This window comes from Danio aesculapii, chromosome 4, assembly GCF_903798145.1.
Source record: "Danio aesculapii chromosome 4, fDanAes4.1, whole genome shotgun sequence".
NCBI classification, from domain to species: Eukaryota; Metazoa; Chordata; class Actinopteri; order Cypriniformes; family Danionidae; genus Danio; species Danio aesculapii.
Window position 1 is genome coordinate 43944529 of NC_079438.1, and position 26640 is coordinate 43971168.

At 38.1% G+C, this 26640-nt stretch overlaps 1 protein-coding gene across 2 annotated transcripts in view; it reads left to right on the forward strand.

Annotated features, from left to right (window-relative positions):
* plxna4 (plexin A4) overlaps nucleotides 1–26640 on the forward strand; it is a 223119-nt gene that overhangs the window by 22776 nt on the left and 173703 nt on the right. For both annotated transcript variants that reach the window (XM_056455758.1, XM_056455759.1), the window contains exon 3: nucleotides 12895–13077. In XM_056455758.1, the coding sequence (XP_056311733.1) occupies nucleotides 12895–13077 (183 nt within the window). The remainder of the gene's footprint in view (nucleotides 1–12894; nucleotides 13078–26640) is intronic.

The window sequence follows — 26640 nt, forward strand, 5'->3', positions numbered from 1 at the left end:
CATCATATTGCGATGGTACTATTTCATACCACATGCTAGTTTTTTCCTGATGTGGGGACGATATGTGTGTGAACTGAGTGAACGCACACACTCGAAGACACTAACACACAAGAATAAATGTGGAGCTGACTGTGAGAGAGTCATGATAAGTGTACGGTTAGAGAGGGAGGAAGACAGGGAGTTATGTTGAGGAATGGTGCCATTTCTGCATGCACTGCAGTATGGCCACTGCAGCATAAATTAAAGAAAGAGCGTCACAGCGAGGAGAGAGAGATGGATGGTCTGTGTCTCCTCCTCTGGTAACTATGGCTACTAGCTTCTCATTTAAAAGCCAGGCAAGTGTTTGATTGGGCAAGTGAAAAACACAAGTGAGCTCAAACACATTACATCTGAGACTGATAAATGCTCTGTTACTGCTTAAATTATCCCGATAACTGATCTCGGAAACAAGTATAAGCACATTCATGCACTTGTACCAGGGTTACTGCTTAAATTATCCTCTCTGCGAACTGATCTCAAAAACAATTACAAGCACAACCATGCATTTACAAAGGCATATTAAAGATGAAGTGAAATGAACATTTACTTTATTACATAAGCACATATTAGGTACAATTCATCACAATTTATGTATGTTTTTCTTCAAAATTTGGGATTCACAGTATAATGATTTTGAGTTTTTAAATATGTGTAATTTGTTATTGGTATTTCATGTATTTGGTATTAAAGGTTTTGTCAGGGCCGGGCAATTAATCGAAATCGACATTCAGAACCTATAATCGATAAAATTTTTCTAGGTCAATTTTTTTCAATTACTTTTCCTACAGCGTGTGGCGTCACGTGACTCTAGTCTGTTAACTGCATGTCGCGATGATTTGTTGCGCAAGCTCTGTGATTGGTTGGTTTGGTAGCGGTGACAAGTGTGGGCAGTGTTGAGAGTCGTGGGAGAGCCTATTTTGGTGTGTGCTTACAGGTGTCGAGTCTTGTGGAGGAGCTCCATATGGACACTTTTGGTTTGTTTACCTTATGATTAAAGTTGTTGCACATCCGTTGGTTCCCGATGATGGACCCATTCTTGAGGCTTAATTTGCACTACATTGACTATGATTGGAAGCTGCGCCAAAGATGCCTTGAGACGGCATATAATATGTGAGCATATTTATTGTACACCTGTCACTGAACTATGAGGGCAAAAAAATTTATAATAATAATCGTTCATTAATTGTTATCGAGTTAAAATTTTCAAATAATCTAGATTTAGATTTTAGGCCAAACTGCCCACCCTTTTGCTAAATTTTTTGGAGGGTTTGTTTTTGTGAGGGTTTGCCAAATTCCATTATTGAGTTAAAATGTTTTCCTTCGGCTTAGTTTCTATTTCAGAGGTAGCCACAGCGGAATAAACCTCTAGCATTCCAGCATAGATTTTACACAGCGGATTCCCTTCCAGCCGCAACCCAGAACTAGGAAACGCCCATACACACTTATTCACACACAAACTCATACACTATGGCCAATTTAGTTTATTCAATTCACCTATAGCGCTTGTCTTTGGACTGTGGGAGAAACCGGAGCACCCGGAGGAAACCCACGTAAACAAGGGGAGAACATGCAAACTCCACACAGAAATGCCAACTGGCCCAGCCTGGACTCGAACCAGCAACCTTCTTGTCGTGAGGCGACAGTGCTAAACATTGTATTTGAAATGGTTATATTAAATGTTGTGGCAAGCTGTTTTTCTAAGTAATTAATTATATGAATTATAATCGCTTTACTTAAATTATTAGTCTAATGACTTTTTGATATATGCTTTGACAAAAACTACTTTTAATCAATTACATCATAACAGAATAGCCACTATTTTATAACATGGATTAAATAAAACCATAACCTACATTCTCTCTCTGCTGAATATTCTGTTTCATCTGGGAATATGGTACCTTTATGGACGTTAAATGCATTATGAATGCTGCTTCATGTTGTCTTTCTCAGTAAGCAGACTACATTAGGTATAAAGCAGCTTCCAAACACCCACAGGCAGAAGGAACATGGGCACGATTGCGCTGACTCACCTATGAATAAAAGCACACGCTCATAGACGAATACATTCAGACACTCCTGTTTTTTAGTAAAACACCCACAAACACACATTCAAAAGCCTCCCAGGGCTAAAAAAGAATGGCATATCTGTCGGGCTGTTCTGTGACTGAAGCTAAACGCTTTTGGGCTGCGGTATTCCTGAATCCTCACTCAATGGGACCATGTTGACGAGATAAAAAGTTCAGAATGACAGAAGTGAGAAAACGATTTAAAAACCTCGGGTAGATGGATGTTTTGCTAATATCTCTAGCAAGATTTTACAAGAATCACAGTTGTTGGTCTCAGATGGGTTCGTGTTTTCAATAATGTATGAAAAAGTCAGTGCTGCGGAGTTAAAATATTGCGTATCATCGTTCACAGAGGACGCCAAACATATACAAGCTGCTTTTTTACAAACCGAGAATCGAGAAAGAAAAGAAAAATAACAGCACGCTTTTTGACTTCCCTGATATGAAAGTCTAATTAAGTAAGCAGAGACGCACTGTGAGATCAAGCAAGCCCCTCTTCATGAATGCGAAGATAACGTTCTCTCAATATTCAGCCCTCTGCAAACGTTACATCAACATGACATGATAGTAATGCAGGTTCGGTGAAGATATGAAAGTGATGTATATCTTAATATCCTCTCTGTGCCCTCTGCAGACGATAAGGATATTATGCTGTGAAGAAAAAAAAAACGTAGAATAATGTAAGCCTGGCTCATATGAGATATATATCTAGTTCTGTCCAAAATTCAGCTCTTTACTAGCAGTCATCGTCATGGATCATGCGCAGACAGATGACATGGATAAATAGCTTTTTTATTATTTTAGATGCGTTTTGACAATAATATAGAGAAATATGTATAAATGATGATCTAATCTTGCTGGGACCTAACAATGAGATTATTTACCATTAGTTCTGTAAATTGTTTATTTTTATCATTCAATTTTAGCTGAATTGTTTCTTTGTTAGCTTTTCTTTGAATGTAAATGTGCAGAGGAATTTATGTTTGACTTCTCAGTTATGAATTGAATTAAATTGAAAGGTGAATCATTTTGTAAAATGCAAAGTTGACTGCATTCATCCTGTCAGTGGCTTTTTTTTCATGTTTTGTTTTACCGTGATAGGTAGTGGTGTAACAGATCACGGTTGATCCATGATTCGTACAGATCACAGCCCATGGTTTGGAACACACATGACCTGCAGATTAATACATTTTGTTTTCCTTGTAGATTAATCCTAAATTTGTAGGGATCGCAGAGAGATCGCCTCTTGCATCATTCAAATCACATGTATGAAAGCATGTAGGCTTTCCTGTAAAATATAATGATGACGGAAGAAGTTGTGGTAGGTTATTCGGGATGCGGTGGGTTTCTTAGGTTATTAAAGGTGTTTTCTGTCGCTGCTTGTTTAGCCTGCATTAATGCATTCAGTGTAATCTGCACGATTAATTATTAAAAGATCGGGATCTCAACACCCACGCAACATAAATTATAAATAGTGGTGATTTGCATATGTTTATTAATCCTTTGAATCGCTGCATTTAAATCTGTATTTGAAAAACACAAAAATAAAGTCTTTTGAGTTAGTTATGAAGTTACAAACAGTCAAATAACACTGAAGTAATGAAAGAACATTTTATAGTTTAGATAAAACCACTGATGTTTATGGTAAAAATTTAAAATCATCGTCATATGCATTTAAGTTGTTGCTCAAAAATTAAAGTTGTAGGCAGCAGTTACATTATTTAACCAATAGGTGGTTAAATAACCAGCAATCAAAAATATGCCTCTGAATAATTCTTCAAAAATGAAACATCTAACAATAAAACATGAATTTTTATGAATGAATAACTAGAGTAATTTATTGAAAATGAGGCTAAAAATAAATATAGGTTGTACAAATTATAATGTTAGATTTATACATTTAGCGTTATTAGCAACATTAGTAGTAACAGTGAATTTTTCACAGTACTGAATATTTCACAATTTATTTTTATTTAGCTGATTATTCTTCATATTATTTTTAAGAAAATCACAAGTTCTGTTTGTTAAAATCAAAAGTTGCTTGCAGTACTGTTTTTGTAATAAATGCAAAGCAAATTACATTTGTCTCCTCCCCATTTTTGGTTGATCCGAAATATGGTCTGATCCGTGACTTAAAAAAAACATTCTGTGATTCGAACCATGAGATTTGTGATAAGTTACACCACTAGTGATATGATATCTCATAACTGCCATAGTTTTACAATATAAATAAGTAGATTTAGTATGTGCACGTGTCAAGTGGAAGCAGAAATGTATTTGCAGAGGCAGCAGCAGTACTCTTTGCTTTGCTGACTCTCTCAAGCTCTTCGTTGCTCTTTTTCTCTCATGGTGTGTGTTTTTTCCCCAATTAATGAACAGATGAGAAGACCTACTGCTCATTAGGGCAGTCAGACTGCATGAAGGGGCACTGTTAATGTCAAACATGATGCAAACACACACACACAAACTCACAAAAGAAAGGGTGTGCGTTTCACTACGTGAGACAGACTAGCCATCTTCATCAGTTCATTAAAACAGACTTAGACTAAATCTTTCTAGATGGTGGTAATGAAGTCATCTCTCACATGTACGTGGAGGCGTGGCATGTAACACACAATGGTCATGCTGTCACCCTTATTAACAAGAGATCGGGTCTCTGAAATATGCAGCTCTGCGTGACAAGATCTTGTTTATGTTGCATGCCTAGATCCAAATGTAGCTCATCTCTTTATTTAATTTTTTAAAAATGTATTATTTATATACATTTTAACTTTAAATATATGAATTTACTGTTCAGTTTGTTGTGTGAAGTATTTGTATGTGCAAATTGTATTTTTTTTTAATTTTTTTATTTGATTTAATTTGTGTACATGTTATTTACTTTCAATTTTGCTTAGTGTTTTTATTTTATTTGTGTATTTTTGTATTTGTCCATGTTTATATTTATTTGTGCATATTAATTAATTTACTATTGATTTGTGTATTTATGTATTTTTGAATTATTTAATGCACTTACTATTTTCACTTATTTTTTTGTTTATTTGTTTTAGTATATTTGTGTGTTGTAATTAATGTCTTAATTTGTTTATCTGGGTTTAATGTATTTGTTTATTTTTATCATTTGTATTTATTTTTGTATTGTTTTATATTGTGGCAAATATTTTATTTGTTTGTGCTTATATGTATGTTCATTAACATGCATGTGCTCTATTTATTTATTGATTTATGTGGGTGGGTATGTATGCTTAATTTGTTTTGTTTATTTTATTATTATTATTATTCATTCATTTATTTTATTTTCGGCTTAGTCCCTTTATTAATCAGGTGTCGCCACAGCGGAATGAACCGCCAACTTATCCAGCATATGTTTTACGCAGCAGATGCCCTTCCAGCCGCTGCCCAACACTGGGAAACACCCATACACTCTCATTCACACACATACACTACGACCAATTTAGCTTATTCAATTCAACTGTGGGAAAACCAGAGCACCCGGAAGAAACCCATGCGAGCACGGGGAGAACCGGCACATGCAAATTCCATACAGAAGTGCCACCTGACCCAACCGGGGCTCGAACCAGCAACCTTCTTGCTGTGAGGCGATCGTGCTACCCACTGTGCCACCGTGATGGCATATTATTATTATTATTATTATTGTTATTATTATTTATTTATTTATTTATTTATTTATTTATTTATTTATTTTTAAAGTTCCCAGGTTCTACAGGTTGCAATGTCATAAAATTTGATTGCCAATCCTAAGCCAATTGTGGTTTGTTTGGGTTCAAGTTGGAATTTCCCCAACCAATCGCAGAGCCCGGGAGACCAGAGTGAGTGCTCCGACTTGGCCCCCCACTGGTCCATTATTATTATTATTTTATTATTATTATTATTATTATTATTATTATTACACATCACTCCCTTGTTCCTTCTATATAATGTGAAATAATAAATAATCCTCCTTATATAATGTGAAGACACCCCCACCGCCCCTTCCCACATTCAAAAAAAGTATTAGTTGCTCGGTATAGATATGCATTCAGAAGATTTAAAGTCAGGCCCATGTTCTGTTAATCCCAAGTCCAGGGTTCGATAAGTCATGCTTGCAGCTTTACTCCCACAGGGTTACAACTGGCAGCTGTGTGCTGCTATTTAAAGATCAGACACACCGAGGGGGAATCCAAATGCAGAGGCAGAGATCTGAAGCTCGCTCATGACTACTGTAGCTCTGGTTGTGCCAAACATCTCTCAGACTTCCCAAGTGCCTTTGGGCCCAGACAGATGAGTGTTCAGAACCGAACAAAAGGCATTCTGATGTTTGTTTTTGTTTGTTTACTGTTCTTTTATTTTTTAAAGTGCGTTAGATTGATCTGTGATTGACTAAAATCCACAGCCTTAAATATTGCTCTATTTTTGCAAGGCTGAACAATGTAGGATTATTAGGGAAAATATAACTGTTTGATGTATGTGTTCATTGTTTACAAAGTCAATTATGTGTACAATCATGTTAATATAAGATTTTATATACATATAATTTGCCAATAGTAAATCCTAGTAAAGGAAGAAACTAATTTTGAAGCCCTAGTGATAATACTAACATGCATGACAGTATCAGATAATTAATGTATAACTGTATCAGTGCTGGTGTCTATAGATCATTTTGTGTTGACATATGACCTATAAAAAAAATCTGTCTGCACCTATGTCAGCAGAAAGAAAGTGTGAAAATGAGTCTGGCGCAGTAAATTCACCTTTTTCATCTCCTGGAGTGATGTATTCAAGCAAACAAGGGCACGCCACATGCTAATAGGGTTTTTTTTAATTTATGCCTTTTTTTCCCCTCACAACCTCTGCTCACTTATAGAGCCATTGCGGTCATGGAGATAAGAACATTTTAAATTAAGATTGGTCTCATTATTATTCATAATCATCTCAATTATAAGTCATTAAAATCAGGCTATAGGCTGTTCCCTTACAGCTGTCAGTCTCTCTGCACGCTCATTACATATTATTGCCAAATAATTAGCGCTTTTCACCCTCCAAGACAGACTTTTTTTTTTTCCAGACCTCTTACTATCGAAGTGGCTGTCAATTCTCGTTAATTTCCTTCTGTTAGTCATACTTATTTTTTTTCCCATTAAAATGCACTTAGTAATTACTACGTTGTATTGATGTGACAGTCATGTTGGACTGACTGCAGCATTATACAAATGTTGAGTGTCGTAAAAATGTGCTGTTCACTATCACTACCATGAGTTTATTTTATGAGTTTGGCTGTGGAAATGTTGTTAATTCAATCAATCTTAACATTCTTAATTTTTTCTTATGTTTTTGAGTGAAGAAACATAGTTAACTTTAAAATTGGACGACAAGCTGGTTATTCTCTATGTATCTTTTTTTTTCTTTGTTTATATGGCTCCCGATCCTTGCCAAGGTTTTCTTTGGTGACGCTTTCTAGAAGAACCACTTTATGGGATTGTGTGACATGGTTTTAATCAGTCGCTTGCACAGCGCGCACTGCATTTCCATTCATTAAAGTCGATCTCCAGGTTTATTGGCCTCAGTAATTACATCTCCCATCGTAACTACTGCAGCAAAGGTCATAATCCATCATAAGATCGTTATCTCCTAATCAGACTAAACTCACTTTACATGTAGATGTGAAAAGGTTATGAGCTCCAGCACTTGTTGGATGTTTCTTGTAGTACGTCAATTTTGTCGTCTTTCCTTTTTCTCTCCATTTTTTTGAAACCATTATAAATCTTATATACGCTGATAGTGAGAATGCGTACACAAGCAGACATGATAAACATTCAAGTAGCGAGGCTGACAGTTGATCTTTCAGAAACATGATTAGAATTATAAAGCTTCTGTCTAATCTTTCTTAAATACATGATTTTTAAAACACATGAAATTAAAAACTAAATGAAGAGAAAAAAACAGTTTTTTTTTTTTTGCTTAAAAATAATGATAATTCCCATCTAAACATCATTGACAGCTACATAATGCATTCCTTCTTATTGAGTATTACTCAGGCAACATCACACAAATGACTTTTTTTCTGATTGATCTCCTGAGCTTTGGATAAAAACAGTTTGCTGACAGTTTGTTTACTTCCAGTAGGTTTAGCAGATGATTGTTAATATCTGGGTTTATAGAAGCTTAAAGATCAGATGTAAGAAACCTTCACGTTTCATCTGCTTTTTAGATACCATCACAGGTTTGTGAGAATCCTTCCCTTCGGCCGTCTTTAGATGTTTGACACTACTGTACATCTTTACGCCGACGTAGTGGCATAAGATGAGATTTCAGGGTTTGATTTGTATCAGTAACACTCATTTTGATATCTTTGACAGTTTCTTTGAAGCTCTCCGGTTCAGTTGGATGTAGTGATAGCGCACAGGCAATGTTGGATCAAATAATACAGACAAAGTGCTTTCAAATGTAGGCCTTTGCTATGGAAGCGTAAGTCTGCAGAATCTTTTTCTTACTGAAGGGGTTCACAGTCATTAAGTCATTAAATGTCATTACGTGCAGACAGTTGTGCGATATTCATCACTCATATCTTTTTATTCCTTCATAGCGGAGTTCTCTGGTAAAGTCAGCGCGGGGTAGAGGCCAATGCAGGATGGAAACAGAGATTATTAGACCTTTAATTCAAAAGAGTAGTCGGGAAGACAATTGAGAGAAGGGAGGAGTAGACGGATGAAGCATGGTAGTTAGCTAGACATCCAGCAACCAATTAGTGGATTTATTTATTATTTATTTTGTATTATTACTATAAGAATAAGTAGGTACTGTATATTGCAAATATTTCAGCACAGATAATCTAAATGTAAATGAGAAATTAGCATGTGGAAATTAATTATTCGGTATCTTGTGATACATATTAAAAAATCTGTAATATCTGCAGCTTTCTGAATGGAGCAATAAATCATGCCTCATTACATCAAGATATTACAAAATGTTCCAGTGTTTTCCCAGATCTCTGCTCCATTCAGTTGTGCAATATCTAACTATGTTTCAACACAATCTTTTCAGGTCAACTTGAAATCAGTCTAATTATATAGGACTGCCTTAAGACTAGACAATCAGGCAACCCATTGGATAGTTAAATTTGTAAATATGCAATTTTGTGCATCCCTGATAGAGTGCCATTATGTTGCTCCAGAAAGGTTCTTCTCTTTGTAGAGTTGGCATGATTGTTTATCAGTCGTTCCACCCTGATAGAAACCATTAAGACAAGACTGAGTGTAGAATGCTCCCAATCAAATGCATAACGGACACAAAAAACAACCTCTTAAATGCTGCAGAATTGTGAAAGCACAAGGATTTCCGTGCTCCAAGCTGATTGAGTGTTGATATAATTACGTTGAACATGGAGCTGAGATTTGTGGGAAATAATGTCTTTGTTGCTAACAACAATCCCTGCGTGAGATATTACTTGAGCATGAAAAGGAAAGACTCTGAAAGGGTAATTATATGACTGTGCAGAATTAGCTCTTGAAGAGCCGATTCATCATCTGAATGATGTACACTCGCAGCACTGATCAGGGTTTATTTGCATAAACTGTGCATTTTGATCAAACTGGGATCTATTAATAGCACGTTTCAATGTTTTGCTCTCTTTCAGCTAACGGTGAGGGGTACAAAAGATGTTTTTGAACTTAAAAGTGTGTAGTTCATGCCCTGCTCCTGCACCCGTCTTTCTCTTATTTCTTGGGCCAGATGCTCTTGAAGGTTGGTCCCCTATGTGCTCAGATTGGACAAAAAAAAGCTTCTGAAAAAAAGCTTGGATTTCACTTGTTGCCTTTCTATCCAGGGACACAGAGACGCCGGCGCTAGAAAAGAGAGCTGCCTTTGTATTGCAGGATGTAGCCAGGCAGCGAGTGGTCCGAGTGACCTGATTCTGCTACGCCGTCTCTGGAAACAGTTCAAATGAAAAAAACGGCGCCTGCGCTATTCCAGAGGCTTTTAGTTGCACTCGTCAGACTATTCCCTCCTCCTTTCTTTTTTCCCTCTCTCCTCCTTTACACCTTCAGACGCTCAGCGTGAAATTGCCAATAATGCGGCAGCTTGTTCGCAGAGAGTGAGCCAGGAAGACGTAGATAGAGGGAAGGCATAAAAGGCAGAGAAATGGAGAGTGTAAAGTAGTAGTGGAGGTTGATGGGCAGCAGGGAGAGCGCCCCCTTGCGCGCACAGGACATCGAGAGATGTTTTTTGCATCGGGATAGGGAGAGTGGAAATGTCATGTTTATGTGACGAGGTAATGAAAACGTGTCTGCTTCCTGAAAGGGTGACAGACAGGAAGCCTATTTCATTAGATTGCAGCACATAGGGTCTGATTGGCATGTTGTTCACCTTGCCAGAAATATCGTGGCATATGCCAATGAGAAGGCGACGAGACACATGCTCCATCCCCCTCCAGTCAGTGTCACAGGCATATGCGCTGTGCCAGGCGATGCCTGGGCCCTGTGATAAAATATCCGCTATGCCAAGAGACATTAGTCTGTGTCACAACTATGACTGTCATTGTGTTTATTCTTAGCCCAGTTTTCTTTTTCAGTCTTAACCTCAGAGGTGGCAAGTCTTTGTAGCTATTGCTACCAGTCTGCTGTGTTGGGGCTTTACACATTTTGACCCATGTAAGCAAGATGAAGGGTGCTGGAGACTGTGATTGCGGTCGAGTTTTATTTTTATTTGCCTGTGTAAGCAGGTGCACACACAGAAGCAGGTTGCTGCTGCCTCAACAACCCGGGATGATTCATGGCCCTTGATATGGACAGGAGACATCTGCAGAAAGACTAACACTGCAGAAAACAGATCTTTCATGTAGCTGCGGCTTTCTAACAAGAGCCGTGCTCTGGAAATGAGCACCATTACTCTGAGCTGGCATTGGCGAGCCGAGCGGCACACAGGCTTGGGCTGACAGCAGAACATTTCTAAAGGTCAGACATCTGCAAAGAAAGAGAAGAAGAAAAAAAAAAACATATAGAACATTGAACATTTCCCTGTTCTCCCCGACTCTCCCAGTCTCTCTACTCCCTTCTTCATTTCTCTGTTTATTCTTCATTCTGGGTTGTATTGAGTGGACTGAAAATTGAGTGCAGTGTTCACTATCGATTCAGCCGATCACTCATAAACCGCCATTTTAGAGAGACAGCCCCTGTCTTCCATTTGCTTAATGAAGGGTCTTGTATCTCCTGACCGCTGACAAATAGACATTTGCTATATTGCATAGATCCATCCGGTCACTTGAATGATCGTGTCTCTCCGAGGTTGGTCCAGTGTGTTGCACTACAACATATTTGTCCCTTGGCCTGCAATGGATTTTCAAAACAATGACAGACATCATTAGCCGGCGGGCTGTTGTTATTAAGATAAACACTGCTTCTAGTCTAATTGAACTCTCATCATGGGAGTATGTGCATTGTTCCAGTGCATACATGAGGAGTCTGGGAGTGATAATGTACATCCAGATGCTTCCTCTCACAACCTGGGTATCGCCCTTCGCCCACTTTGTCACTGGAGACTGTGCTGGGGGTTGATGCCTGGGGGCAAAACATAGCTCAAGCTGTCTCGTTTCATGATCCGACTGAGAGAATATGCCATTAAAACCTGAAATATTAATGCTAATCAAGCAGTTTGTGGCACCTGTTATTCTGCTTTTTCAGTGATGGAAAATAATGGGCCCTGCTATTAGAATGAAATTAGACCTTTTAAAGTGCCTGACATCATCATCTAGGTCGTATTGCTGTGCAAGATGACACAAACACAGACAGTGGGAGTTTGTATATGTGTGGTATGTGAGATTTACATGACATTTTCAGGATTTTCTGTGGTCTAATGTCAAAATATTTGCCTGTTATTTCATATTTGACATACTGTAGCATAATTTGGACTTTTCCTCCCAAACCAGTTTATTTATTATTATTTTATGGATTCTGAATGTTAATATATATATTTTTTTGCTTTATTTATTTGTCAAGAGTGCTTAAAATAATTTTTTAAAAATTATTTAAAAATTCAGTTCATAAATTGTACTTTAAAAATAGTTTTTCATCTTTTTTTCTGAGCTGGGCCTTATCAGAGCCTGAAGTGATATTCATGAACAAATTAAAGGCCGTGAGCATATCATATTTGGCAGCGCTTGAGAAGTGTTATGGTTTCATGCCCTCAATGAGTCAAAGCCCTGGGCATCATTAATCATGCTTTCGATTTGTTTGACATTTTATCCCGAGGTCTCTGCAGCTGTTTCACTGGATGCCGTTGTTTCCAAAGGCCTCTCAAGAGACTGAAATATGGAAGCATTACCAAATTATTATTTCTATATCAGAAGCAGTAAATCACTCCATTCTGTCTGACACTGCCAACTTTCCCACCCATATGTTACATGTCACATAAAGTCACACAGCATCAGACAAACCGCCATATTTAAAAGATGTTTCTTTAAGATGCTTTTCCAGCTGAAATGACAAATGCACTCAGTCTTTTATCAGATAAACCTCGCAACCCCTTTTTCTATATGACTGCCTGAATTGAGGATAAATAGTGACAATGATGCATCTGCTTTGAAGATGCTTTGCAAATGGACCAGTAAACATGTGTGTTGTGGCCCAACTTGGAAACTAGCATTTTCCAGGTTATTGCTAAAGATAAAAGATGATACTGTACATCACATTGGTGTAAGCTAGTCATCTTATAACCAACTAGTTGATTAGTTTCAGATTTTGTTTCAAAACTCTCCTGTAAAAACCAAAATTAATCCTCTTTCCTTTCTGCTTTCTAGCTCCTCACCATTGATGACAACTTCTGTGGTCTGGATATGAACGCCCCACTTGGCGTCTCAGAGATGGTACGCGGAATTCCACTGTTCTCTGAATCCAAAGACAAAATGACATCAGTTATCGCCTACGTGTACAAGAACCACTCTCTGGCTTTTGTGGGCACCAGAGGAGGCCGTCTGAAAAAGGTAGGACTTCTTTATTTCTTTTGCAGAATTGTGAGAACTCAGTCAGTTGATCAATCTAAAGGCCGCGTTGGGGTTGTAGTAAAAATCATTGGAGATTCAGTGTAGTAATTGCTGACACTAGGCGTTTTATGGCATGAAAAGATAAGAGCGCTGTCCACTACATCCTGCTACTGGATGTAAGAAGTTTAGATCCGGTGAGTTCAGCAATCTTCTGCTGTTGTGCCTGACACGTTTCCAAAGGAATGGTTGGTAAGGGGTGCAATGAGAGACAGACTGAGAGGGCCATGGGAATCCCTGTACAGGCAGAGGCTGTTGGGGGTAATTGGATGATGCGGTGCAGGGGCTTTCGGCCCGGTACCCTCTCCTCTGACTGTGCCTCGTAGGAGCCGTGTCTGAGACGAATCCAAGGGCCAGCCAGACACTGCACAGAGCAGAAAATAACATTAAAATACAGAGAGAGAGCATGGAAGCATAGGAGGGAAAGACAGACAGAGAGGGAGAGAGCGATTGAGAGTATCATTTTTCTCTTTTTCTCAAGTGCTAAACCTCCAGGGTGTTGACGTTAGAGACAGGCAAATCTTTGCCAAAAGGCAGGATTCCAATTTGACGCGTTCTTGTTATTGTGGTGGTGTTTTGTAGTTGGATCTGGCTGTGGATGAAAATCTGTGGCATAACAGACTAGTCCTTTCCCAAAAATTTCATTCTGGAGAAGGTTGGAGAAGAGCATTTGTGATGCCGTAGGTGATGGAAGTTGTTGTTGAGTTTATGAGAATGGTAACTGTATTTGAATTCACAAATAAAGCACTAGAACCTTGTTGGATGTTGCAATATTTTATAAAGAGTTTGGCTTTCATTTTTCATTTGTTTCCTGTTTTTCGTCAGAGTTATAATTCTGGTTTGGACTTCCAACCCTCGTAGAACGATCATTTTTACTGTGGTTTTTGCTTGGTTGTGATAAACTGCCCTTTCAAACTCCACCCACAAATATGCCATTGAGACTGCTAGAATTAGTGTTATCTGCAGTGCTCAGCATGATTGAGTACACCCCATTTTGAAAATGAATATTTTTATCCATTTCTCAGTGCATATAGGCAATGTATTTTGGTTTGTTTAAACAAAACAGATTTATTAAACAGATATATTAATAAAATAATATTTTTGTTACCAAACATATTTAGAAATTGAAAGATAATACTATTGAATTCAAGCAAAATATTGCAGAAATAATTACTAAATGTTTCTTTTTTTTTTTTTTAACTTCTCTTGATTTTTCCTCTTTTTAAAACTTGTGTTTAATATTGTTCTATAAGATAAATTTGGGTGTCCTAGTTTTTGGACCGTTATCGTAAGTTATTTTGTTAGATAAGCTCCAGATTTGCCTTCAGTACTGACTAATCAAATGTATATGGCACTGTATCTGGTAATAAGGGTGTTTTCAGAGTGCCATTATATAAAAAAGACTTTTTCTTAGAGAGAGACTATGATTGACAAAATGACAGCCACCAAATTGCAGATAGGAACAAGAGTGTGTATCCAAACAAATCTCCAGGGAACAGACAGACAACACAGTGACGTTCTCTTTCAAGCAGACGGACAAACATAACCATGCACACACACATACACATGCACAGAAACCTTTTAGTTGCCATTTTGATGATTGCAGATCTCTGCGGGAAAACAGCAGATGATGTCACTGTTGCCTTTTAGACAAAACAAGAAAATAGTCCTCACTGGCAGTCATTAATCAATGAAAATGAGTTTATTACCGTCCCTTTTGCATAGTGATTTATAGGCCGGCATCACGTCATATGCAGTAAATTGTTTACTAGCTGAAGACGAGCTCATTACGGAAAGTAAATATTATCTGGAGCAACTCTGATGGTTTATGCGATAGTCAAACAGGAACTTGCAGGGCCATTAAATTAAAATGAGAATTTTGTGGCTTTTGGCACATGTTGGTTATCTTTGTCATGTTCATGCTAATGAACTCTCAAATGTTGGCTAATTTCAGTTTAAGCAAATTAAAAAAATTACAGTCCTTGTATTCCTGGAAATTGGAGCAAAAAGGCTAATGACTCATCCAGCACCATCATTTTTAAAAGTCTTTCAATTGAGAATGTAGAAACACACCTGCAGCCAACTAGCAACTAGCAAATGAAGTTGTGATATATCTAAATCTTATTGGAAGTTTTCTACTAAGCACTTTTATAGGATCTTTCAAGTGGCTTGTTTAAACAGAAAATGTAGACATCGACCTAATTAGAAGTCACGTTGGAGAAAAGCAAAATCTAAAGTGGTTATTTAATTGTTTTGTGTGTTGCTGTGATTGTTGATCATTCCCATTTATTGCAGGGTTTTTTTTTTTTCTGAAAACGAATGCTGGTATTAGGATTACTTAGGTGGAACACGACAGCAGAATCCCCTCCAGGTGGTTATTTTAAATTTGAACAGGATAATCCAAGGCTTACAGCATTCAGCGTGGCTGCGGTTCTCCAACTGTAGTTAGCGTTCTCAGTGTGATTGACTCCGAGAGGAGGTGCAATGGCAGAATGTTCTGTGTCTCACCATGTTAAAAAGACAGAGCTGTAGCCAAACCCCTGAGAGAAGCAGTAAACAACTTCTAAACACTCTAGAGAATATCACACAGACACATTTTTATGACGCACACACACACTTGGCCATAAGCATAAAAAGCACAGTGCAGAAAACACGAAACTGCTGTGTTTGCTGGAGCAGTTGTTCAGCACTCCTGGCACTGCGGCGGACCCCCAGACCAGATGTGGTTTTGGGACTTTGGAACCTCTTGTCCTATTTTACTACCTTGTTTATCATTCATCTACTCATCCGTCCATCATTTTCTCCATCAATCTTATTTTTCCCAACAACTTTGAGTGTAATTTGGTTTGTATACTGTATTTTTATTAGTTTTTTTAATATGATATTTAAAATATTTTTCCATTGTATGCAGATTTTACAATATGGAGGATTTAACGAAAATACCAAAACCCGCCCACTGCATATTATTTCACACGTTAACTTAAAGCTCTCCAATCCCTTTAACCCTTCTCATTGGCATCCACATTATCCTTTCAAAACCCCTTCTGATGCCCTTCAGTATTTACGTATAATAAATAGGCCATATGGTCAGGCCTCAATCCTCTCCGTTGGCTGGTAGCTATGTCAAAAAGGGTGAAATTAAACCTATTAATTGCGGTCAGTGAATCCGTGTCGAGCCAGGGGTGAAGTCGACAGGCTCCTAATCCTTTAGCATGAGGCATTTGCGGCGGTCACCCGCAGTAGCCCCCCATCTACACCCCCCACGGAGGTGATAATGCATCCAGTCGTCCCTCTCTCTGCTGACAGAACCTCAGCCACTCACTCAATACAATGAGCAGCTAACCTTGAAGCAGACCTGGCACCGGAAGTCTGGCTGACAGCGCCCTGCGTGAAGGACAGAGGGGAAAGTGTGTGCTTGTGTGCAGGTGGGTCGAAGTGTGTGTGTTATCTGATGAGGCTCTGTGCATTTAGCCATGAGGTGTGCACTGAAGTGAATTCTCCAGCCCTCGGAGGAGATGCACAGTTCAAAGGGCGCAATTCACACACTGTAAAATTGTTCAGGCAGCGGAGACGGGTTGTTTCAGGATGACGGCTCAGATTGCCGGTTGTCGATGCTGATGGCCGGTGGAAAAGGCTTCAATTTGTCTATGAATGGTAGATGGTTGTGGGGAAAAGGTCACGTTATCCTTTGGATTCAATTGTCCCTGCACGTCTTGTTATTGCTTATTCTTGCTGTAATTCTGGTTTTGCTGATTTTTACATGTGCACAAGTGCTAGGAATGTGTACAGGCTCCAACTTGACCCTAAATCCAGTAGTGTAGCAAATTACAAATACTAATAAGAAGTTTTAAAAATGTGTGCTTGTACTTTTTTCTTGAATACATTTTCAATGCTGTATCGGTACTTTTACTCCACTTTTTTCTTCCACTTGCAGTCACTACTTCATTTTTTGTCCTGTTTATGGGTATTAGAAAAATCAGTCCTGTGATTCCCATCCAATCAAATCACACATAAAAAATAAATCTCATCATACTGAACAACCGCAATACATGGACAATTTATAAATGCCGCAAACTGTTTGGAAGCATTAAATATGTCCAAGAACAAGTCCAAAATCTTTACACTCAATTAACCAGAGACTGTTTAGATGCATGTCACTAATGAGAAGATGACGGTTGTTTACTGTATGATGTCCAAAATGGCGTTAAACAATAACTAAATGCACTTCAGAATGTTAAGTTTACATACACACATCCACAAATTGCATGTAAATGCATTAGCTTTTTACAGCGTAATACTCACTACTCACTACTCTTGAGTACTTTTAAAAAGGGCTATTTTTTACTCATACTTTGAGTAATATTTACAACAGATACTTTTACTCACACAACATTTTTGGGCAAGTAATGGTACTTTTACTTGAGGATGGTTTTTCAGTACTCTTTCCACCACTGCCTAAATTACAGACTGATTTATACAAATATTGTATGTTTGTATGCAGTAGTTTAAACTACTAATTTCCTTGTAACGTCAACATAAAAATATGACTATAACAATAATCATTTTACTTTAATTATTATTATTATTATTATTATTATTGTTAAGTTGATCTAATAGGGAAAATAGCAGTTTAATCTACTGTATACATACATACATACATACATACATTCATTCATTCATTCATTCTTTTTCTTTTCGGCTTAATCCCTTTATTAATCTGGGGTCGCCACACTGGAATGAACCACCAACTGATCCAGTATATGTTTTACGCAGCGTATGCCCTTCCAGCTGCAACCCATCACTGGGAAACATCCATACACACTCATTCACACACACACTGTATAAATACATACATAGAGTAATTGTATAAATCAGTCTATAATATTATTATTATGGTGCTAATCCACCACAATCTAATATTTCATAGCTCCTCATAATAAAATAAAAGGTGCAAAAAGCATCTGTCAAAACTAACGGAAAAGAAAAATATAATGTCTTCGCTCAAGCAACTCTTAGCTCATGATCGAGTCTATCAAACATCTCAGTTCACAATAAATGGCTCAAAATGTTCATATTTGTATTCTGTAGGTTACATGTGCATTGAGGAACGCAACGGGCTCTGTGTATTATTTTCACATATTTTCAAAATGATTACAGCATTTCACTAGATTTGTATTTACACATTTGTATATCGTTTTACAAAAACTGCAGTGCTGTTAAATCTGCATATTCTGTTTTTTAATTAAAAAGATTTAAATATGAATTGATACATATTACCTTTGGCTGAATGACTAGTCAACCAGTTGAACATTGTTACCCATCCCTTCCTCGCGCTTTCAAATCCCACTAGGTTGGCTTGCTTTCATACATGTGTGTGTTTGTTTGGACACTCACCACAGATGCAGATTATTGAAATGATGTGTGAGAGAGCTGGAACCACTGGAGCAGAGGATTAAGTGTTGAAATTTAATGATGAAATATGCTGCAGGACAGCGTGCTTTAGATGCAGGGCAAACTGTGTGTGTGTGTGTCTGTGTGATCGCATATGTGAATATGGGCATGTTGAGAGTGTGTGTGTGTGTGTGTCCTTGTATACCACCGTTTTATCACTCTCTCTGCAGCTGCTTATGCCAAACCCCAGAGGAAAACACAGCGGTTTCGAGTCTGGCCTTTTCTGCAGAGAGACAGAGCAGCCTTATAGAGAAACACCCAGTGTGAAAGTGCACAACTCATTTGTAAGAGACACTTCAAAATGCATGTGTGTCCTGAATACGTCTGCGATGACAGCAAAACTTAGGCCTCTTTCTGTGCTTATGAATCTATGGGAAAGTTGCCATGGCAGCACTCTCTCTCTCTCTCTCTTTCTCTTGCCTGCCGTGTGTTGTGGCATGTTGCAATATCTTCATTTATCGCAGAAAAAAGAACCATTTCCTGCAGTGTGACAACTATCCAATCTAGTGATCTAGAGCAGGTCCTTATCTATAAGACTGATTAAGCAACACATTTATATGCCATCACACAATTATAGTAAAACATAAAAAGCTTAATATTTAGGGTTGCCAGGTAAAGTGAGCATAACTGCTTTCTTTTATTAAAAAATACATTACGATACAAAGATAGTAGTTGCCATTTCTGAAGGTGTTATAACATTATAATGTGTTGTCTGCCCTGTTGCCCACAGACCTTTGCTTGCTCGCTCTCTCCCTCCCTCCCTGTGCCTTTTTCAGTTTTAATGACTTGTTTGTGCAGTTTGTGAGACGAGTTTAGCTGCAGTTGGTCTGTTCTGAGGCAGAGCTGGAAACCTTTGCCGCAGTTGTTTTGTGGCTAAAGCCTGCAAATGGCAAATGAGAAGTGAGGCGCAATAATGACCTGGGAGCGGTCTGAGATCCACACCGCCGACAACATGCCGGCCTGTTAGTGGATCTATGGTTAGATACGCACACGCTGTCCTCCTCGGCTGGGCTTGTTATTCACCTGCATCCTCATAAAGAAGGGAGGATGCATGGGGGAATGAAGCTACCAGAGAGAAAAGGGGGATGCAGTCTTACCTTTTCATTTTTTGAAACAAAACAGTCAATGACTTCAAAGAAGGCCTTGGCAAAAGCGGCATTATAATGACACGTCTTATGACCTCGAACTAATTCCAGTCAGCTTCAGACATAAGCAAACACATATTTAATTACTGCAGTGCATATTTCTCTGTGTAAATGCCATTTAGAAATGATATTTAAAACATTTAAATGCTCAGTCAAATGCAGTTTGTTTCATGAGCTCATTTATGAAATACATAGGACTGTGGCATATTAGAGGATTTCTTGATCTTCGGTTTATTTGAATATTAATTTCACATTTTAATGAAGTTTGAGTTTCATGTTCTACATTTAAATTAATTAATTTGTCTTAGCAGTTGTTGCTGGATGAGAAAATGACTTTACTAATGCAAAAAACTGTTTTGTACTACACTTTAAATATTTAGGATTGATAGAATCCAAATTAAATGGTTGGGTTAAACTCATGCTTTCCAAGGCAGGCCGAGTTATTTTAATATATATATTTGCTCTGTTTAATATATAGATATAGAAATATAGATATATAAATATAGATTTTAATATTTTATATCTATATAAAGAGCTTTACCTTATAATTCCTGTAATTCACATTCAGAAATCATTTTAATATGCTGACTGGATGCTCATGATACATTTCTTTAATGTTTAAATTAGCAATATTGAAATTGTTTTTTCGAAATGATATTTTTTGTGGGAACAATGACATTTCTTTCAGATTGTTTCAAGTTTAAAAAGTTTAAATCATTTTGTAACATTAAAAATTGTATTTGTTGTCATTTTATATTTCAAAAATTAAATAATTGAGAAGATGCTAACTTGCTTACTTTCTTTTTTGCTTGCTTGCTTACTTACTCCTTTATATCGAAGTTATATCAAAGAACATGGGAAGAACATGCAAACTCCACACAGAAATGCCAACTGAGCCAGCTGGGGCTTAAACCAGCGACCTTCTTGCTATGAGGCGGCAGTTCTACACACTGCGTCACTGTGCCACCCAGTCAGATATACTGAAAACACCTTTTGAACAATATTAACTGCTCAAAATGAGCATCCATTTGCACGTTTGTGTACCTGTGTAGAGTTTGATCATGGCATCAGGATAAACATTAGATCTTTATCAGTGAGACAGAGGTCTGAACTGCAATGTGAACACACTGGTTCTAAAAATAGCCATCATACGCCATGATTTTGATATGTGTCTATTTATGGTGGAGCTGTCTCCTCCGTGTCCTCTATAATTGATAAAGCCTGTTCGCAGCTCAGCGGGGTGACAGCACACATGGCTTCTTCTGTTACATCACTGATTACACACAGCATAGATGTGAGCAGAGCATCATGGGACTTGTAGTCATTGTTATTCATTACGTGTTTGTCTTTATTATTAATGCACTGCTTTCTTGTCTTGTAAGTGCATGCTCAAACCTTCTCTTGTTGGAAATTTTGGCTGCAACAAAGACATTTTCCCTGTTTTAAATTCAGCATATATTAGCCACAGTTCCACATTTGTGAAATTCTTGGATATTTTCTGAAAGGAAGTGAGAAATCAAAGCTGACAGAGACACCAAAAGAGCGAGAAAAATAGAGAGGGAAAGAGAATATTCCTGACTATGCTCATTCATGAGGAGGGTTATTCATCCCGAGGTGAAGCGAATGCCAGAGCTCTGTAATCATACTGCAGTAATGGAGGATACGGGCTCCGCTCTACCATTCAGCGGCAGTTTAAGATATGCAGGGCTTAGATTACCATGTCTATTTTAGCTGGGCTGCATAGTGTCTGAGGAAGGGGTTATTTTTCACATTTGTGTGTGAATAACGGGCATTGTGGGATATGTGGACATGCCAGTGTAAAGGAAGTTGCACTGAAAGTGTTGCTTGCGTTGGCTTTACCAGTGCCTCTTAATTGGTTTTGTTTCAGGACCCAAGACCAAAAGTGGTGAATTTTGTGATCCATATGGACACCGATAAACAGAATAAGCTGCTAATGAAAGTTGCTAACTACTCTAGCTAAATGAACACTTCTGTGAAACTGCTTTCTTTTATCAAATGCATTCAAATCAATTTTGCATTGACCTTAATGTGTCACTCCAATGCAGAAAGTGAATACACTGGATTGTTGCTGTTCTTACATAACGATTAATTGGGGCACTATTGTAGTTGCCAATTTAGTGTCAATTACCTTTGTGGGACCACTATTGTTGATGAGATGCTTTCCAACATTTGAAAGTGAATGCTAATCTGTCTATGTGTTTCCCAATGTATTAAATCAGTTCTCCACTCACCATAGTTATCCTTCTTCTTTCTCCTTCCACCATAATTAGCCTGTCTGGATCCAACCCCCCTGGAAATCCAGAAGGCTCTAGCATTTTATGAGAAGTCCTATTGAAGCATTATAAACCAGACCTTAAAAAAAAAAAAAAAAAAACAGCAGTAAACACACCATTAAGACTGCTGTAAAACTACTGAAACACCCTGAAGGAGTTGTCCATTTGTAAACAGCAGCTTTGCCTTTTAGAGTCTCATTGTTATAATGGACTTCTGTCTGCTTGAACCTCTGACTTTGTTTCTCAACAGCCTCTGAAAGAATTAAACTTTCATGGGCCTTCAGAAACAGTTTCTGTATATGAAACAGAATGAATTGTGCAACAATTTCAAGTGATATTTTGCAATTGTAATCCAACTTTGTGCAAAAGTTCATATTTGGGTGAACGATGCCTTTTAGTCGTTACAAATCACAGCTGTTTTATTCATACTGATCTGTTGGAAATGAAGGGTTGTGTTTGCACAAGCAAATATTGCACAAGTTACTACATACAAGTCATAAATCACCATTGTAAGTGTTGTTTCCCATAGAACTCAACTATAATCACTCCTGGTAATGTTAGCTAATTGCATAAGGCATACGTCCTGTTCAAACAGGCTTGTCTATTATTATTCTTAATGTCTGCTACCTTGAACAGGTTTATTATTCAGTGCTGCTGCCTCTTTGAGCAGTCTCGCCAAATCTCAGGCCTCATGTTCAAGAGATTCTTCTGTTCAGCTTAATCAATTTGGTTTGATCTGATCCACTCGCAGACGATGTCCAATCAACTATGTGTGCGCGTGACAGAGTTTGTCAACATGTCCTTAAGCCTGCGGAAGCGGTGAGTGTGTAAGATGTTGAGGGTATGATTAGAATCAGACATGCTGAGGCGCCATCCTTTCAGCTAGATAGGAACTCCTTGATTCTACATTAATTACTCTGTGTAACAGACTGTGAACGTTCTCTTTCAAACGTTTAATTAAAACCAAAGTTGATCTTTAATTAAATAGTGTGGCGAAAGGTTATTCATATGCATTTGGCAACTCCAAACTTCCATTGTTTTAATTAGTCTTCAAAATGTCTTTGTGTGGCGAGGATGACGTTGAAATTGTTTCAGGGCCGTAGCTCAAAGGATAAAAGTGTGTAGAGAGCTTATACCAGGCATTTATTCGTCGTACACCTGCCGTTTAACAATGTAAGGTGCACAATGATGTGTTTTTCTTATTCCCTTGAGTTTATGCAACTTTGAACACTCACATTTACAGTTACATAACTCCGAATATGCAAGGCCTCCTTTGTTCAGCTGATTTGTGTTCCTTGAAACCGTAATGCATAAATTATGACCGTCATTGAACTTGTTTCTAGCATCACGACAGAGAAATATCTGCTGTCCTGCTTAACCGCAGAGCCAGCTCTTTATCTTTTTCCTTTGTTCCTTCATCTTCATTTTCCTTTCTCTCTCTCTCCTCCTCCTCTCGCTTACTCTGATTTATGAGCCTTGGTTTTCACATGTCACTGTAACAGTAGAGGACATATTGCAGGTGAGCTTACATTAGCCAATCACATCGCTTTCTCCGGTCTCAAGAGGTGACCGGTGCGACTCTCTGCTGTGGAAGCAGGAAAATGGGCTTCCTCACAACTGGGTCACTCATTCTGTTCCCTTGACAATACAAGGCAGGAGCAACCTAGAAAAGGTGCGCAGTGGGTGTGTGTATGTGTGTGTCTGCAGTTACAGCACTCCTTACTCCCACCCTCCCTTCTGTCCCCTTTTTTTGTTCACTGTTAGTAGGATAAATATAATTTGCATATGTAGCCGGTACATCACACTTCCTTTAAGTACATTTTTGCATGTCTTCAAAAAGCAAGATATACAAAATGATGCAGAAATTAGCCTTTCCTTCATTCCCTCCTTTTCTCTCATCTCTTGCCGACAGAACCATCACCCAAACCATAATAAGTGGATTTTTTTTTTATCTCGGCTACACCGTCTTTCCCAAAGGATTATGGGGCTTTTCACTATGCTCATGGAATGGTAATTACGGATCTTTTAGAGAAACACTTTCTATTTCAGCAGATGAGAGATACATGAGATGGGCTGCTCATTAGAGTCCATAGCCTGCGTTTGACTTGCGCATGCATTCACCATGCTGCGTTCTTTTGTGTTTGTTTAAAGGGTATAGAAGTGTGGGGTGTTTGCATCCTTCCTTGGGGGACACAGAAATTGGAAATTATGAAGATCTCGCAATCCATTGTACATGCATTGAGGGAATCTCCAGAAATTGTGAGAGCTTTGTTTAATTGCAGAGATCCTAGTGAACATAAAAGCAAGTCAAACAGAGTCTTAAAGGTGAGATTGAGCCATGTACAGTCCATCAGACAGAAGTGCAGGAAAGAAGTTTTGATGTTCTCTTAGATGGTTGATTGCTATTTCAGCAGGCTGAAGAATGTAAGGAATAGTTCACCATTAAAAAATGAAAATGATTATCATTTACTTACTCCAACTTGTTACAAACCTGCAAAAGTTTCTTATGATAAATACCAAAGAAGTTGTTTTGAGAACTAATTTTTATCTATTTAAGATGCGGTCACAATCTTACACATAAGTCACTTTTAAACCAAGCTGCTTTCTGGTGTCCCACTTGCATTATCAGTGTGAATCTGTTGTGAAATAAGCTTGGGAAAGTTTTTTGTCATCATTTAAAGTTTTCACTCACATGAGTTTATTTGAAAATGACTGGACTCCTCCTGTAAGAATTAATTAAAAAGTTGTAAATGAGACTTTGCATCTGTAGTTTCTTCTTTTTATATCTTACTAGAGCTTGAGTCTAATTCAGGAGTTTGTTCAGTAATAGCCAATAATATATCTGGGCTAGTTATTTGAAGTTGATTGTGCCCTTTTAACTGATGGACAGAAAGTAGGAGAATTGTTGCTTTAGTTCATGTTTTGGGCTTTTTGACCTGTTGTAGATCACATTGCATTGCTTTTCCTCCAGCTAAAAATCATTATAGATGGCTAACTATTTAACTAATTTTCCATATGACTAGTAAAATTGAGTAGTTAGGCAAGTCATATTATGCATTTCTAATTAATTCAATTCAATTTAATTTGTGTTCATTTCTATAGCACTTTTACAATGTAGATTGTGTCAAAGCCGCTTAACATAGAAGTTCTAGTAAAGTCCAGATTTCAGAGTTGTAGTTCATTTCAGTGTGGTTTAAATTTCACTGCTGAAAGCTGCAAATTCTGTCAAAGTCCAGAAAGTCAACTTTCACTGTTAATTCATCCCCCAAAATGCAATACATATTGAGAAATAAAATTTCAAGGGCATTCAGTTTATAATAGTATATTTGATTCCTTGAAACTTATTTATGTTGCTAAATAAAAAGAAACTTCTGACAGTCATTATGTTCTCTTGAATTAGTGTCCTAGTTTAGACACTCTGTGTGTAATCAAGCAAACCTTTTCACTGAAAAAAGTGGTTTAGTTGAAGGTTTAGAATTTCTGAAGTTAAGGAGGCATGTAATTTTTCTCTATCTTTCCTCAAAGATGCTGCCTGTGTTAGCTAAGCAAAAGCACCAGAGAAGGACTAGGGCAGTTCTATTCGATTTGTCTCTAATTGGTTTCTGTTATTTCATTATAGCTGTTTAGTCTCAGCTGTTCGCCTGGCAAACCAACCATTCGTGCACCATGCACTCGTTCCTCAGTGGGCTATACCCCATGCTGGCTCATTGCAAGGCCTCGTCTGTTTTTATACGGTAGGCTCTTAACACATACACGACTTTCACTCACTCACCATCCTTCTGTTTACACCATTAAGAGAGCTGAGAATTGATGTAAACTTCTGCTGCAGAAGGTCTAATGGACATATATGGCCTTCAGGCATTCCCCTGAAGAGTCTTGTTGGTTCTTTTTGCATGGCAGAACTCTAGCAACACCCAGTTTACATCTGCGCTCTCAAATCTTTCGTAAACCACTTGGCACTTCATTATTACCTTTCTACAAGACATAAACATTATTGCTATGTTTATGGCTACCAGAGTCCTTTTCTTGGCTATCATATGGACCACAGCCAAATCTCTTGGGTTGATTAGGCAATAACCAAGATATGGAGAGCATTTTGGGCAAGAGGGGTGGGGGAGATTGGCATTGACCCAAATGGTTTGAGCACAGAGGCAAGTGGAGCGTAAGATGGAGCTCTCTTAAGAGAATAATTAATCTACAAAGTCACATTTAAAAAGAGAATAATAAAATTGGGCATGGTGGAAACAATTCTGGGTACTTGTCTCAAACCCACCTCGTGCCTAAACGCTAACCTTGACCTGTTTCTTCATTGCACTTCAAAGCTAAAATCGGGTTTAAATAACCCTCTATCCCATTGGCATATGCTAAAATGTAGCTGGAGTGCTCCACTCAGTTAGCACTTATCAGCATTTAGCATTGCTTTATTGGCTCTGGGCTGCACTGCACACTTGCTCCTGTTGTGTCATTAATTAATCTCAGCCTCTGTTCTGCGTGGCCCAGAGCAGAAGACACATGCCCGTTCTTTTTTATTGTTTTAGCAAAGTGCTTTTCACGGCAGACCCTACTCCTCGACCCCCGATTTCCCCTCACCCCTTGGATTGGCCCTGGCACTCTTC